The sequence below is a fragment of the Mesoplodon bidens genome, assembly GCF_964165515.1.
Source record: "Mesoplodon bidens genome assembly, chromosome: 4".
NCBI classification, from domain to species: Eukaryota; Metazoa; Chordata; class Mammalia; order Artiodactyla; family Ziphiidae; genus Mesoplodon; species Mesoplodon bidens.
Window position 1 is genome coordinate 77597989 of NC_138160.1, and position 17453 is coordinate 77615441.

At 34.0% G+C, this 17453-nt stretch overlaps 1 protein-coding gene across 1 annotated transcript in view; it reads left to right on the plus strand.

Moving 5' to 3' along the window:
- The window catches only part of SLF1 (SMC5-SMC6 complex localization factor 1), a 65929-nt gene that overhangs the window by 37263 nt on the left and 11213 nt on the right, over window positions 1-17453 (plus strand). Inside the window, exons 11-15 of the mRNA XM_081231560.1 lie at window positions 845-1003; window positions 1827-1990; window positions 5987-6118; window positions 6742-6907; window positions 13337-13484. Of these exons, the coding sequence (XP_081087686.1) occupies window positions 845-1003; window positions 1827-1990; window positions 5987-6118; window positions 6742-6907; window positions 13337-13484 (769 nt within the window). The remainder of the gene's footprint in view (window positions 1-844; window positions 1004-1826; window positions 1991-5986; window positions 6119-6741; window positions 6908-13336; window positions 13485-17453) is intronic.

The window sequence follows — 17453 nt, forward strand, 5'->3', positions numbered from 1 at the left end:
AGAAAAATAGTATTCTATCAAAGCTCCAAAAAAATTCTATACAGTGATAAAAATTGATAAGAAGAATTAAAAACTTACCTTGTGCTCAGCACAGGTGAGTTATGAATCCCTATTCATACATTTCATAGGTTTCATAATTACTACTTCTAGATTAAATTTTCAGTGTAATATTTATGGGTGTATTATTTTCTTTATATCATTATTCGTTCCTTTAAAATTGATTGTTCTAGTCCATGAGTCTTTCAGAGTATTCTTGATTCTCAACTAGGTCAAAGGAGTCACTTTTATTGTAAGAAATATTTTGACTAAGGGGACTATATTTTGTGGAACTCTTAGAGTTATATTATTGTGCATCTTCAGAGTAATTTTATGATACTATAGCAGTTGTCACTTTGCAAATATTGATTCTGCTTGATGATATCTTAATATATGTAGTATATCTTAATAGGCATAGTTTGCTTATAAGTTTAAAAGAACACCAAAAAATAATTTTGCATCTAAATTAAAACTATGTGTGGTACCTCCAACTGAAGTCTCATTATCAGCCAGACTTTGCAAATGCCTTTTAAAGTTTTCCTTTAGAGGTAGTGTTTCCTCTTACTATTCAAGGTGACAGAGAATAATAAATAAAACAATAATGTATATGTTTTGCAGTGCAATTTTATTGTTGTAAAACACATTCATACAAATCATTCTTTTGGAACCATGTAACAATCTAGTGAAGTAGTGAGGGTAGGGATTGTTCATTTTACAGATGAGGAAATTCAGGATCCTTGCTAATTCAAAATTTCATCTCAGAATTTTCCCCTTCTTTCTTTGAGTCATAGAGTCTTTCCTTTCTTAGGTTAAAAATGCTGAATTTCCCAGAGGTGTATTAAATTTAATTGAAAGCCTCATAGAAGGACAGTTTTTTAAAGAAGCAATTGAGGAACTTTCCTCTTTGCAATCACATTATATCCCTCCTGTTTGCCTTCTTCACGCTCTTCTGGAGAACATTCTACAGGTAAGAGAGAGCAGTCTTACGGGTTTTATAGTCTTTCAAAAACTGTTAAACTATGAACACTTTCTCAGTTTCTGTAAGTTTATAGTTTATTTTCTCTCTTCATTATTTCTTTTCCTCATTTTAATAATAAATGCAGTACCTATTTATTACCATTCCTTTTCTGTTTTTAAACTCTATACTAGGTATTACTCTGAGTGTTTTTAACTTAATAGTTTCTCAGAATTTTTTTCTGTGGCAGTAAAGTATCTAACGTAAAAATCAAATTATAAGGATCTAGAATGTCATTTAGTAAATCACTCATTTGGTACATTGGTAATGATTTTTATTCATAGTATATGTAGACATTGAACTTACTCCTTGTTCCTATTGGGAAAACCAATAGGAACAGCTTTTCAAAGGTAGATTTCTAGTCATATTCTTCATCAAGGTGACAATTTGAAGAAACAACAGGTTTAAGCTATGTCAGACTAATGTTGGTGATAAGTCAGAATGTTCCATGTAAAGTTTCTTCAGTTCATTTCAGGTCACATTTGGGAACTCTTTTAATCACACTATAATCATGAGAAGTAAAATGGACATTTGATACAGATTAGTCCCAATAGCTAGGATTATCTAATATGTAGATACATATTTAGAGTGTGCATCTCTCTCAGTTGCAGTATTTAATTAGCTAAACATCATGCTTCCATCTGTTCTCCTTTGTCCAAACGTATTTTTGCCAAGAAAGTTAGGTCTGGGTTATTATAGTTTTAAACTAAATTAGCTGGTAAAACTGTACTTTTAGCTATTGTGTTTTATTTGTTTGTTTATTTTTAAATAATAGGATAACATAGATACGTTTTCTGGTCGATACTTTCATATATTGTCAGCTCTTCTTCACCTTCACCCTCCTTGGAAGTCCCCAGCCATGTCAAGATATTACTTAGAGTTGTTTCAGTGTCCAACTTGTATGAAAGGGGCATGGTCTCTAATAGAAGTGCTTATCAGGTAAGGAGTTTCACATGTGAGGATGTTAAATTTCATATAGTCAGTGTTCTGCTATGTATTTTTTAGATACTGGTAAGAGAAGTACATTTCTTTTTAGAAAAAAAATTCTTGTGTGTTGTATTTATTGCAAAGGCCAAGTCTAAATTGGTCATGTTTGTCAATCATTTTATTTAAAAAAAAATGTTTAATAAATACATGAAATGGACTTACAGGAATGCCAAATCATTATTTGTTTTTATTTTATTTTTAACAAAATAAGTTTGCATATTTTAAAAGTTAAGAAAATGAATTTATTGGATATGAATATCATCAAATTTTGGTCACAGCAGTATAAACATTTGTAACTGTATACAATATCTGTTTTAGTGTTTCTGTTATATTTTTTCAGCTAGAAATTTGAATTTTGAAACTGAACTTAATGTTTCCTAAATATGTCATTTCTTTCATGCCTCTGCACATGCTGTCATCTGCCTAGATCCTTCTTTTGTCTTCCATATGTTAATCTCTTCAGAAATCCCTCCTATTTCTGCTTCTTTCTCTCAAACAGAAGTAATCATTTTTCTATGTCTTCTCTGATAGCTCTCTGTATCTGATAGCCTTCCTTTGTCTGGGAAGTACTTTATTTTTATCCAAATGTTCAGTTTTAGGGGAGTGCATAGTAGTAAGAGAAAGGATACTTGACTAGCCAGGCAAAAGCTAGATCTTTGGTTACCTCTTTGAAATCATAGGGATTTACCTACCATCTTGGTTGTGTTATATTTGAAGGAAGCTAATCAGCTAGCTAGCATGCACTTATTTATTCTTTCAAAAAAATGTTATTGCGTAGTTACTGGGAGCCAGGCATTGTGCTGTGTTTCAGGGGTAAAAAGATAAAATAACAGTTCCCACACTTTTGAAGGTGTAAACACAATTCTAACACAGTACTATCCCAGCATAGGTGTAGGATGTGAGGATATATGGTTTACATATTTGCCATTCTTCCTAATTTACAAATCTATTTCTTCCTTCGCTGTCATCACCTTTACTTAAAAAGCCTTCATTGCTTCTTATGTAAACTGTTGCAATATCCACTTTATTGATCTTGATCCTACTTTTTCCCTGTATCTTCCAAAGTACACCAGTATGCTCTTTCCAAAGTGGTCTTTTCATTTCCCAGATAAAAGTCCTTCAACACACATATCACCTGTAGAAAACATTTTAAATTCCTTAGCAAAACATATAAGACCCTTCATGATTTAGCCCTATGTATGTCTCCATTCTTCATCATTTTCCCAGGCGTGCCCAATGACTGAACTATTTTCATTTCATATCTCTTTGCTCTTATGTTTTATCTGTTTATATAAACCTCCATTCTTGCCACCCTATAAGTACCTGGCCTCTCCTAATTATCCTTTAAAATGCAAGTCAAATGCTGCTTCCTATCTCTTGCCCTTTCCTTTGAGTTAAGTTTTTCACTTAAATCAGCCTCTGACTGTTTTTTAATTTATTGTGGTAACATTGGTTTGTAACATTATATTTGCTGCATGTGTACAACATTCTATTTCTATTTCTGTATACCTACAGTGTGCTCACCAGCAAAAATTGAGTTTCCATTTGTCACCATACAGTTGATCCCCTTCTCTCCACCAACCCCCCTACCCCTTCCCCTCTGGTAACCACTACTCTATTCATATCTATGTTTGTTTTGGTTGGGTCTGGTTTGCTCAATTATTTTGGTCATTTGTTTGTTTGTTTTTTATATCCCACATAAGAGTGAAATCATAGGGTATATGTCTTTCTCACTCTGACTTGTTTCACTTAACATAATACTCTCAAGATCTATCCATGTTGTCACAAATGGCAAGATTTTTTTCTTTTTTATGTCTGAATAGTATTCCTTTGTGTGTGCGTGTGTGTGTGTGTATGTATGTATCACATTGTGATTTATTCAGTTGTTGATGGGCACTTAAGATTGTTTCCATATTTTGGCTCGTGTAAATAATGCTGCAATAAACAGAAGAGTATGTATATCTTTTCAACTTAGTGTTCTCATATTCTTGGATAAATGCCCAGAAGTGGGATAGCTGGATCTTATGGTAGTCCTGCTCTTAATTTTTTGAGGGATCTCCATACTGTTTTCCATAGTGGCTACCCCAGTTTACATTTCCACCAACAGTGTGTGCAGCCTCTGACTTTCAGAAGAGTAGATGCTCAGTGTTAAACATCTCCCTCCTCAGTGCTTATAATGTCTGGAACATAACAAGTGCTTTATAAATGTTTGGATGAATTAATTGATGCTACAGGAAATGGAATTCAGGCAGCTTAAAAGTAGACTTTTTAATAAACAGATACCCAGGTTTAATTACAAAATAATTGGGTCTGTTGGGAGTCTCGGGGAAGGTTCCCAGGAAAGTGGTAGGAATACAGATGAGCTGGGTGATACTCGTCTACTTCTGAGTGTATTTTTGGGTTTTTTTGTTTTTTTTTTTTGCGGTACGTGAGCACCTCACTGTTGTGGCCTCTCCCGTTGTGGAGCACAGGCTCCGGACGCGCAGGCTCAGTGGCCATGGCTCACGGGCCCAACCACTCCACGGCATGTGGGATCCTCCCGGACCGGGGCACAAACCCATGTCCCCTACATTGGCAGGCAGACCCTCAACCACTGCGCCACCAGGGAAGCCCCGTATTTTTGTTTTTATAAATTTATTTATTTATTTATTTTTGGCTGCAGTGGGTCTTCTCTTGTTGCGGCAAGCAGGGGCTTCTCTTGTTGCAGAGCACAGGCTCTAGGCACGCGGGCTTCAGGAGTTGTAGCACATGAGCTCAGCAGTTCTGGCTCGTGGGCTCTAGAGCGCTGGCTCAGTAGTTGTGGCACACGGGCTTAGTTGCTCTGCGGTATGTGGAATCTTCCCGGACCAGGGCTCAAACCCATGTCCCCTGCATCAGCAGGCGGATTCTTAACCACTGTGCCACCAGTGAAGTCCCTGAGTGTATTTTTGAAATTATTTCATAATGTGTGTTTTTAGAAAAAGAAAAAAGATACTATGGTATCCGTCTCTGGCAGTTTTCAGATAGACTGAATAACTATATGGTCAAGGAGGATCTTTTAAAACAGATTTGAGTATTAAATGGATTGTTACATTTAATAGCTGTTAAGGGCCCTCCTAATCTGAGAGTGTGGTATTCAAAATAGATGGGGAAGATGGAGACAGAGGTACAGAATTATAAGTACATTGTTGGTATAATTGATAATGAAGCTGGAAGAAAATTGTAATAAATGTTGCCTGGACTATCTCTCTTAGTCCTGGAGTTCTGAGTAATTTTATGTTCTCTTTTAAAAAATACTGTAGAACTGTGCTGTCCAACCCCATAGCCACTAGCCACATGTGACTTTATTTAAATTTAATTAAGATTAAATAATTAAAAATTCAACACCTCAGTTTTGCACAAGCCACATTTCAGGTGTTCAGTAGAACATATCCATCATCATGGAAAGTTCTGTTGGATAGGACTGCTGCAGAAGATGGAAAGAAAATAAATCCTGAATTTTTAAAGCTCTAAAAAAAAATAGCTCTAAATGACCTTCATTTTACTAAATAATGAAAAAGGAAATAATTTTGAGTAAGAGGAGGATTATAGAGAGTATTATAAATTGAAAGTGTAACTGGTCATCTGAATCAAAATGGTTTAATGAAATTCATAGTTTTTTTTCTTTTTCAGTGAAATAAAGAATACAAGGGGAGAGTACCAGATGGTTGTTAAACATTAGCAGTCATTGAAAAATAGAGAAATTAGATCTCTATTATTAGAAAATTAACTGTCATGGGGTATTTGACAGGGTTTAATTTTTAAAGGAAGAAAATATATTATTAATAAAATTTTGTTGAAGTCGCTTTATATTTTGTTGGAGCAAGCTTTATTAAAATTCCAATGATTTTCTGAAAAAGAAATACTTTGCTCACAAATTACTCAATGAGTTGTTGCATGTTATATAGATGTTGGGTTCATGTTTTCCAGGTCTTGCCTTTTCAGTGAAAGTTTCTGTCATCAAATTTCAGAAAATATTATTGGCTCTAAGGTGCTCCACCTGACACTGCTCAAATTTTTCTTTAATTTAGTTGAAAGTGAAGTCCGACATCTGAGTCAAAAGTAAGTTCTAATCACCAAAAAACATTTTTTCTATATATTGTCTTATGTACCATTTTTCTAATTATTTATCTACATATTTCTAAAAAAAAACCTTGTTTTCTAGTTTCAAGTATATAGATTTATTTTAAAAACATATGTCTAGATTCAGTCCTTCAGTAGCTGTAAAGGTTTGTATGCTTTTTTCATGTTTCCTTACTTCACATTTTTATTTTTCACTAACTTACACATTTGGATAGTTAAGACTGTTTTTATTTTTCAGAATTTGTATATTTTTGTATTCTTTAGTAATTGCTTAAGTAAAAAGCTATACCAGGTTTTAATACTGAATCTATAATATCTAAGTTCTGCATATGTTCTAAAGCCTGCAGTTGCATTAGTGTGTACTTGTTGATGATTATGTTGAAATGAAGCCATTTAAAAAATTTTGTCCTTTATATAACTAGATATTATAATCTTTATATATTAATAGACTTTTCTGTATTCAGAAATTGCTAGAATTTTTTTGTTTTACGACAAAATATTATGCCTAATAACCATAATGTTCAAATTAGCAGATATTATGCCTAATAACTGTAGTAGTCAAATTGGCATAAAGATATACTTTTCATTCATATTTTTATTAGGTTGTATGAGTGGTCAGATTCTCAGAGTCTGAAAATAACAGGAAAGGCAGTTCTTCTTGAAATCTTTTGGTCAGGAAGCGAGACCTCTGGGCTTTTAACCAAACCAGTAAATATGCTTTTGGATTGGACTATATATTCTCACAAGGAAAAATGCAAGTCTAATGATGTAAGTAGGATTAATTTACAAATGAATATTGGCCTATGGAAAAAAGTACTTCTTTGAAGTATGCGTCTTTTTTCTTCCCTTTATTCTTTGAATTACTTGAGACAAATTAACGTGCGCCCAAATACATCGTTTTCTACTTCGTTTATCTAATTTTAAGGTGAAAGATTCTTGGAGGCTGGTTTCGTCATCTCACACTTGGCTGTAGTGCTACATCCACATTTGGACAGTTACTTGACCATTAACTGCTAAGAAATCTATAGTTGTTATCACTCTAGATTTTTTTATTTTTGTACATTTCAATTTTTAAGGAACTTGTGATTATACAAATTGAGTGAATCCATACAACTTTTTGGTGTACTACTAATAAAAAGTTCTACTTGTTTTTTAAAACACCTTTCTGGATGTTAAGAGTTATTTCCTGAACCATTTCTTCATAAGTAGGTTTTGCTTGTTAGAAAGTCAGCATGCAGTGATTTTAGTATATTATCTATAAGAAGGGTAACTGGGAAAATTAAATGCAGAAAATATGTAAAGTGCATAGCAACATAGTGCTCCACATTTTAGGTTCATAATAAGTGTTAGTCACCTTTCTTTTCAAAATGAGCTTTTGGGGACTTTATTGTTTACATTTTTATATTATATCATTAATTTCTGCTCATTTTTTAAAATTCCTTTCTTTTACTTTCTCTTCTGTCTTGAATATTTGAATCTTTTTTCTATTTAGTCTTTATTTCTAATATGTACACTTAATATAAATTGCCTTTTGAGTGGAACTTGAGATTAATTCTGCAAGTTTTGATACTTTAATCTCGGGTGCTCTTATTGTTTATTTCAAAGTGTTTTTTATTGTCAATTACAAATTCCCCTTTGATCCAAGAAGTATTTTAAAAGTGTTTTAAAACTTCTAAATGGATGGCTTTTAGTTGTCAGTAGATTTTGTTTGTCTATGCTTTTGTTATTAATATCTAATAGTAAATTATAGTTAAAAATGAGCCCTATATGATTTCCGCTTTCTGAAATTAACTCAACTTTTCTTTTTGACCTCATATAAGATTAGAGGCCAAAATGTGTTTTCTCTGTCATTCTACATTTTTCTCTATCACCTATTAGGTCAAGCTTAAATGTTTTAATCAACTCCTCTGACTCTACCTTGGGAATTTATTCTTTTTTTTTTTTTTTTTAAACAGTGTCTGCTTTATATACAGTGATGCCTTCTTGTTATTCATGACTGATGTATCATCATAATTGCTAGCTAGGTAATATTTTCTTTGGGGATAGAAAACATAGTAGATGGAGTGGAGACCTCTGGTGTTAAATAGCCATGAAGTCTCTTCTAGCTTAAGGAAAATTCTTAGATAGTTTCTCTTCTAGTTTATTTCCTCTGATCCTTTTTCGCTCCTCTACTTTTTAAATTCCAAAGGAACTTATGTCGCACCTCCTCTTTGTATCCTCTGTGTATTTTACCCTCTCATCTATATTTTCCATTTTTTTCTATACTCGGAGTATTCTGGATAGTGTTTTCATCCAATTTCTAGTTCACTAGTCTCTTTTCAGCTGTATCTAATATGATAAACATGGCTATTGCATTTTTTATTTTTAGTATTTTTCCCAGTTTTAGACTTTTTCCTTCCAAATTACTATGATATATTTTTATGGTTTCTGGTTCCCTACGAAGTTTTCAAGGTTTTCTTTTGTCTTTGAACATGGCGATAATAGTTATTTTACAGTATACGTCTGATTATTCCGTATTCGACGTTTTTGTGAGTCAGTTTGTATTTGTTGTTTCTGCTGTTTCCTTCTTTCATGTCTTATATTCTCTTGCAAGCTAGTTATGCTTGACTGTGTGCCGTAAATTGCATTTGAAAAATTATTTGTAGAAATAGTTTGTGGCAAAGACACAGAATATCTTCCTCTAGCGAAAATTTTTGTTGTCTGGTTCAAGGGTTCCTGGATAGTGAAAGTAAAGTATAGGGCCACAGATACATGTTGTTTTGCTTCTGATTCATGCTTGCTTTGAGACTGAAGCCCTGCAGGGTGTCAGCGTATTGGGCATTAGGCCTCGGGCTATGACTTTTATACTCCTTTTTCCCCTAGGCTCCAAAAACCACACTTCTGTGTATCAGCTCTTTCTCTGGGGTCAGCAAATGTCCTTAGGGCAAAGTCAGCTAGCTTTGAATGCCTCACTTGGTTTTTACCTTCTCCTAGATCTTGGCTGAGCAATTCCTCTTAACTTTACTGAAGATGTTTTACATATTTTATTCAACATTTTAAGTTTTCTTCTATAAGATGGTTTATCTGAATTACCTAGGCCTCCATTATTAGAAACAGAACCCCTTACTGATTTTCAAAAATTCTATTTAGGGAGTGTGTGAGGCATTCTTTAAAGAAAACATTCTTTTCAGGGCTTTTTTTTTTTTTTTTAATTGGCATTAAAAAGGGAGGATTGTTTCTGGGTGTAACTAGATGTCTAAGCTAAAACTGATAAAATCTGATTATCATCTGCCTTTTTTCTACTGTTTAGACAATAGAATCATTAAGGATAGAAAATATTTCCTCGTTAAGGAGCATTTCTTTTTTATCCATTTGATTATATAAATGAAATTGCTCTTTTATAATTGAAAACAATAATAAAACTGATGTTTTCACAGTTTTACTAAATCACCAAAGGACTACCACAGGTAAGAATCTACTTAGGAAATACCAATGTAAATAGTAACAAATTCATACATATTTAACTTGAAGATTTTTGTTCAGATTTATAAATAAATATAACATACTTGTGAAGCAATGTACAATAAATTGTAGCATCAGTTGTAATACGAGAACTGGTTTTAAACTTTGCAAATTAATATTTTATTTAACATTTGAATTGCTTAAATTCATATAAGCTGTTTTTTTATTGTGGTACTTTATGTGTTAGAATTCATTATTGTACTTAATTAAATCTTTTTGGCAGTTTCCAATTTCAAGAATTCCATGCATGTTCACAGACATCATTTTCTGTACTGTAAAGCATTTGTATCTTGATTTGCTTAGTTGAAGCATTCAATTTAAGTCATTAGCTAAACAGAAGTCCTCAGTTTATGCTAATATTGTTTTGTCATAATGTCAATCAGAATGTATTGCAGAGTGACACAGTGGCAATGAATTTCATTGTCATAATCTGAGAAGGCTTTGGGCTTTCCTTGGCAAAGAGCAGAGGTGGGATGTGTCAAGGTTATGGAGGAGGTACACATTTTACTAAGCTTGGTGGTTAGTTCTGCTTTTCTTTGTGGATGTCCTTAAATGCTGTTTAACCATAACCCTACAATTATTGGTAGAAATGGAAGCTAGTTTCTGTTTAAAGATAAGGAAATTGAGGCTAAAGAGTGTAAGTAACTTATTCAAGGTATCACAGCTTCTTAGGGCAAAACCTTGACTAGTAGCCAAGTCTCCACTGCAACATACTTTCTCTTACTTCACATCGTCACTGTTTAAAATAGGAAGAGGCACAGTATGTACATTATGTTTGCATCTTTCTGCCAGAGGTACTAGAGGAGCAGTTTGTCATCTGTTGCTGTGGGATATTGTGGAAAGCCCTAACCTGGGAGTCAGAGGCGAAGAATCAAGTTTGTTCTGCATATATACTGGTCAATTTTTGGAAGATTGCCAAGTTTATAAACTGAGGATTACTAGTCCTGATAAATAATAGAGAACTGTATTGACAGAATGTCTCCTAATAGCCTTTACCTATTAGAGGGGAGATGTAAGGTAAAATATATGTCGTATGTGCGAATCATATCTATCTTTCATTTCTTTGTTAATTCTTAAGGTATTTATGTTCTGTTCTTCCAGCTTTAGCAAACATTTTGGTATTTCAAGAAACCTTTTCTTTTTTGATGGTTTTTTTTTGGCCATTTTCCCACTAATCCATTTCCAAAGCATATATATCCACGGTGCTAGAAATAGTAGCATTGTTAAGTTACAGTGAGTACAGTCCATAGCACAGTGTCTTGTTCCTATGGTTATAGTGAGTGTCATAGTTAAGAAAGTAGTGTAAAAGGATCCAAGAACCTGATTTGAAAGTATCTTTTTATATAAAAATTTTCTATGATGTATATGTAGTATGTGGTAGGTATGTTTAGCCAATGACACACAGGTAGAATAACTTTGGCAAACTTTTTCTTACCATGGTAAAGGAACTACAGTCTTTCCTTGCAGGTACTGTAAGACGTACGTATCTCTAACTGCTTAATAACAATAATTTCAAGGTGAATTGAATAGTAAGCAATATTGATACTCATTTGTGGTGTCAGGTACACGTGTACATATATTTGCATCAGGAAAGAGGGAAACTCTTACCTGGTTGGTTTTATGTTATTTTTACTTGATAGAGTGCTGGATTGTAGTTTATATGAGGCTTAGCTCTATGTACTAACCTCATCTTCCCTATCCAGAGTCTTAGGACCAGAGAGCTGAAGTAACCCTGATTGAGATGGGGGAATACTTTGAGAAATCAAAATGTAATAGTCTCCTGCTTTCTCCCTGAGAAGTGTCATTGCTGACATTCAGATATACATTATGTTGGAAGGAACATTCTGTGGCATGGATATTGACATGATCATTTGCTAGTTTAAACAGATTTTCATTGTCCTGTTTTATGTTCTCTTGGTAAATGAGAAGTAAAATCTCTCAGCGTGATCATCTACATTTTGGCTTTGCAAAGAATGGAGTTGGCTTCCTGCAAAGTTCATTGAAGACTGTCTAAGACCCATACTTAAAGGAGTTATTTCTGGTCGGCTGCAAGGCTTGACACCTGTCAGGGTCCAAGGGAGGTGAGGGTACTTCCCCAGCCTGCTGATATGGCCAGTCCTGCTGCTCACTTCCCATGTCACAAAACTACAACTGCAAGGCTTAAACTCAGCCCTCTGATCAAGGCCAGAGGAGGGGTCCTGCTGACGCCCACTCATGAATCCTGACCTGACAGGATCAGACTGTGGTCAGGGTTCCATATCTTGGCCCCTGATCATATCAGAAGGGCAGTGCTTCCCTAATCATGCAGCTTAAAATCCCCTTCGTCCTGTTCTTCAGAGTCTCTCTCCCACATTCTGATATCCAGCCTTGCCAGAATACCATGTGCTACCCAACAGTATGGTAGGGCAAAAGGGGACCTAGGCACCTGCTGAGGATCCTGTCTCTGTGGGTTTTCCCTCAATAAACACTGTTTCAGCGGGCCTGATGTATGTGCTGCTTGACCATTTGTCCTTGTTTGTGCAACAACCCAAAAACAGCACTTCAGTTCTGAAATCATTTAATAGCTTCTTGCGCTAGGAATGACGCCTTAATGAAATGCTGTACATACCTATAAGAACCTTGTCTGCTGAGGGCAGGAGAAATAAATCCTATAGTCACTGAGGGTTCAAAGTGCTGGAGATTTCTCTGTCAGTAATCTCATATCAGGTATAGTATGGGGCAGAACATAGCAGTTATCTATTTGGATATCATAACATTTATTAAAACCCTTTCACATGGCTTCTCCCCAACTGTTAATTTAGTAATTTTTTTTCACGCCTCCAACACGCCTAGACAACAAATACCAAAAATACAGGAATTTCAACTAGTTTTAATGTCATTGTGGAAAAGTGTTTATGTTTAAATCAAAGGTGTTTAAAAATATTATTTTCACACCTCTTCATCTTCATAGTTTATGGATTAGAAAGATATTTTTAAACACAGTGTGAAGCATGCTTATTGTAAGCAAGGTTTGTGTGCCTTGCTGTATTTCCTACAGTAGTTTAATAACGTTAATATAGAAATGATATAAAAGAACATGTATACTTTTAAAACATATATATACCTCTAAGTTAGATAATGGTATATGATATAATTTAATAATTAAAATTTGATGAGCCGATTTTTTTATTTTTTTACAACAAAGTACAATCTTGCTTGTTACAGCTTGTATGCATTGTGTTTTTCAAGTCTTTTTCTGGCGAATGCCATTTAGGGAAATGTAAAGCTTAATTTTATACGTAAACAGTAGGGGTGGCTAAATCTCTTTTTTTATAGTCATATATTCTTGTTACCAGAAATCCACAGAAGCCAAGTACTTCCTCATTGTTTTAATGGAATTATTGCCTGACTAAAGCACTTGACACCATTGGATAAAGTTGTCTTAAAAGTTTGTTACAAGCTAAGTCCTGGAAAATTTGTTTTATTAACTGTTTTGTCATACAGATACAGATTTAGATGTAGATATAGATCGGGAGGAAGGAGGGAAGGAAGGAGATGGAAACAGGGAATTAGTTTGCTAGGTTTCTTAAGATACCTTTTGGCATTAGCATACCCTGTTTTTTTAAATAGCTATGTTTTGCCTCAACAAGTATTCAAAATAATAGAAATAATACATTTCAGTATGTTTTAGTAATATTTTTCCGATCTCAATGTTAGGTCTTCAAACATGAACTAGCTTACTTATTGACTGGAATTCTTGGAGCAGCAATAGATTATTGGATTGTCCTTGGTCTTAAGATGGGTAGAAACGTGATGCGACACATGTCTGATGACTTAGGAAGTTACGTTTCCCTTTCATGTGATGGTAAGTGTCTATGTTACATGAGCCTTCTTCCCCACACACATCATTTATTATTCAAAAATAGTATTTTGATGCTTTCATAAAAATTTAATATTATAGCATGGAAAATAGTACATGGAAATAAATTATTATATATTTATATATAATGTTATTAATGTTTTCCTTAATCCTACAACAAAAAATTAAAATTAAGCCATTCTGTGAAAGTAAATATTTAGACAAATTTAAAATCAGTTTATTCTCTTTTCATTGAAGAGAGATTTGCTTTTTAATGTTTGGTGTTTTAGAATCTCACATGGTAGAAACTATTTTCAGTACCTTTAATACTTCTAATTGTTAACCTAGAAAGCATTATCTGTCTGTAATGTTGTCTGCGCCATATGAACAGTTTCCAGGTCTCTTCCTGCATAAATACTTAACAGTATTAAAAAATGAAAATCTTTGGATCAGAATACTTACTATGTTATAAAGCCACTTGGATTAACTTGGGCTATATCACTGGTTAAAACATTTTCCCCACGTACCTGTTGCTGCGTAATTTTTCTTATTATAACAAAAAGCTGCCCTATTTCTTTTCCATTCAGTCTGGCAATCTAACAAATTAGTATGGATGAAGCAAATAAAAGTAATACATATGTATAATTTTCTCACCCTTCCTCCTCCCCGCATTATCTAATTTTAAAGTTTTCTCTAAAGTAATAGGAATATTATTTAAGCAGTATGATGACAGAACTCATCTTCACATGCTTACCTTATGAAAGGTTCTACCTAACTCTTTTGGGTCTCCAGGCTTCTATAAGATTTTATGTGTACATTCTTTTTTTTTAATATAGTTGATGTACAATATTATGTTTCAGGTGTACTATATGATTTGACATTTGCATATATTAGGAAATGATCACCACCATAAGTCTAGTAACCATCTGTCCACATACAAAGTTATTATTACATTCATGTACATTCTTACACTTCAAAGCCAGTTTAGGGCCCTATGAATCATTTCCTTCTTCCCTCCCTTCTTTTCTTCCTTTCTAAATTCCTAAAATGAACATATTTTAAAGTAAGTGAACTTTTGTGCCTCTCAAATATAAAAGATGATTTTATATACTTAAAAATATTTTAGACTGCTAAGTAAGTATTCTGTTTTGTTACACGTGTGTTTCATTGCATCTTGGTTTTATATAAAAGAAAAAGTTCTTGAATATGCTGTCAATCACTTTAATACTTTGAAAAGAGATTCTAGAATAGAAATCCAGGCTCTAACTGGGTTCAGGATTTATTCGATGATGCCCTCTGCAAAGAGAGGTCTCTTTTTATACTACTGAAGTTAGAAGATTTTTATCTAAAGCATTTTATCTTCTTTTTTTCCTCTTTCTTTTTCATTGAGCTGAGGGGTGATTACTGTTCCTTTTGTGAAGTAGCTGTCCTTTGTTGTGTGACTTTTTAACATTTCTTAGCTCAAATTCAATCTTCCTTCAGAACCCTTTCTTATCATTTCTTTCCCACCATTCCTACTAGATCTTTTTTTTTTTTTTTTCTTTTTTTCCATTTTAGAAACAGAATTCTGGCATTATTTGCTAGCATGAGAACTAAACATTCGGCTAAAAGGATTCCCTGTTTTCATTCCATAATGAAACTTCTTTGAGTTTGGGGACCCCAGGATAGAATTAGCAGTGCCTTTACAGACTTATCAGTGTATTTACATGTGTTGTTTCCAGTGTATATTGGTTACCTCTAGGGAAATATAACTTATCTTAGCCAAATGCATGAAATAATGAGCCTTGTGTTAACAAGGTTCTACTACATGTTATACATCAGCTTTAATGCTTTCTTTACTCATAATCGAATGTCCCTTCACTTTAAAGCAAGGCATTGTTATCCACTGTTACTCCCAGTTTTCACAAGACAAGTTTAAACTCAACAAATTTGAGCCTGTGACTGACTTAAGCTAAAATTGACTTTAATGTTACCATTGTAATCCTGTCAACAGACTGAGTGATTACTTTGCTCTTAATATGTTTGATCACTAATATTTAAAACTACAAGAGATTTAAACTATATCCCCATTTGAAATGTGTGTTTAAGCCTTTCCTTTCTCGTCTCAAGGCACCACACAATTGGTTTCTTAGGCTTCCAATTAAGCCATAGATAGGCAGTTTAAAAAATTTAACATACATATCTAAAAATGGTTCAAATTAATAATCTTCCTAAATTTTTGTTAGTACATCTTAATTTTTAGCCTTTGTCAAGAGATAGAAGTTTATTCTTAAGAGAGCAGTAGCTTTTCTACAGCTAATATGCAAAGTTAAACTGTATAATACAGAGCTTGTAGAATAATACACTCATCCCTACAAGTGAACCAGGTGTTCTAATAATGTCCTTTTGGTCAATATTTTGCTCTTTTGATGGAGAACCATTTCTTTTTCTCTGTAGATACTCCGTAGTTTGTATGTTTGTTTGTTTGACCATGTCTTTGCATTATTCTTCAGCGCAGTTAAACTATTATTTGCTTTTCCTAAGTCATTAGTAAAGATGTTATAATTTGGCTGTTATATAGCTTCCAGCTGAAGATACTGGTCCATCTTTCTCATTTATGACAAACGATGTTTTGGTTTTTTTCTAGTCCAAAAGTATAAAATACATATTATGATACTACTCAGATTCAGATCTATTGAATTAATTTTAGTTTAGTAAAATTGTTGTTAGTTGTTAATTGTTTTGTAGAAAATTATGGCAGAAGGTATTTCAGTAGATAAGTAAAATTCTTTCTTGTTTCCATCAGATCTCATGTCCAGCAGTCCCACATAGATGCCATTCTCTCTTGTTTCTAAACACTTTAAACAGAAAGAGTTTCCTTATATCCCTTTCTATATTTTAGCATCAAGATCTGAAATTTGTTTTTTGTGCCTAATTGAAATTCCTTATGTATTGGCTTAAACTAGGGTTGACAAACTCTTTTTTTTTTTTTTTTTTTTTTTTTTCTTCGGTATGCGGGCCTCTCACTGTTGTGGCCTCTCCCGTTGCGGAGCACAGGCTCCGGATGCGCAGGCTCAGCGGCCATGGCTCACGGGCCCAGCCGCTCCGCGGCATGTGGGATCTTCCCGAACCGGGGCACGAACCCATGTCCCCTGCATCGGCAGGCGGACTCTCAACCACTGCGCCACCAGGGAAGCCCGACAAACTCTTTTTGATAAAATACAAGATAGTAAATATTTTTGGCTTTTCAGCTCTACCATCTCTGTCCCAACCACTCAACTCTGTACTAAGAAAGCAGTGATACACAGTACATAAATCAACATGGCTGTGTTCCAGTAAAACTTTATTCATAAAAATAGGCAGCAAGACATAGTTTGTCAATCCTTAACTTCAGTTTATTTCTTCTCCTGTTTTCACTGGGAAGAAAACATGTCATCAGAATTTACTATAATATTTTTCACATCTTTAGAGAACTTTTAAAGCTTCCTTTGCCTTTCTCAGGCTACGTCATTATCTTTTCCTGAGAGTTTTTCTAAACCTTTATTGGCTTTTTTTTTTTTTTACTCTCTATTTTAATCCCTCTCCATGCTTCAGACCTTTTCCAAAAATATACATTTTTATAATTTGACTAATCATCTCAATCAAAATGTTTCTGTTGCCTTCATTTGCTCAACAAATTTTTATTGGCATTCTCCCAGGCATTGAGCTAAACACTTCATATACAGTGGAACAGGGAAACAAAATATGATCCTTGCCTTTTTTGGAGCTTTCCGTGGGAGACGCAGACGGTAATTAAGTTAATGTAAATACATCATTTTAAAATGCTAAGTGCTCCAAATAAGAAAAACTAGGTGTTGAGGTGGATGAGCTTATTTTATGTAGAGTGGTCATGGAGAGCAAAACCTGAAGGATAAGTAGGAGTTTGGCAGAGTCAGGGGAAATGTATTCCATTCAGAAGACACAACATTTACTAAAACTCGGAGATAGGAAAGAGTT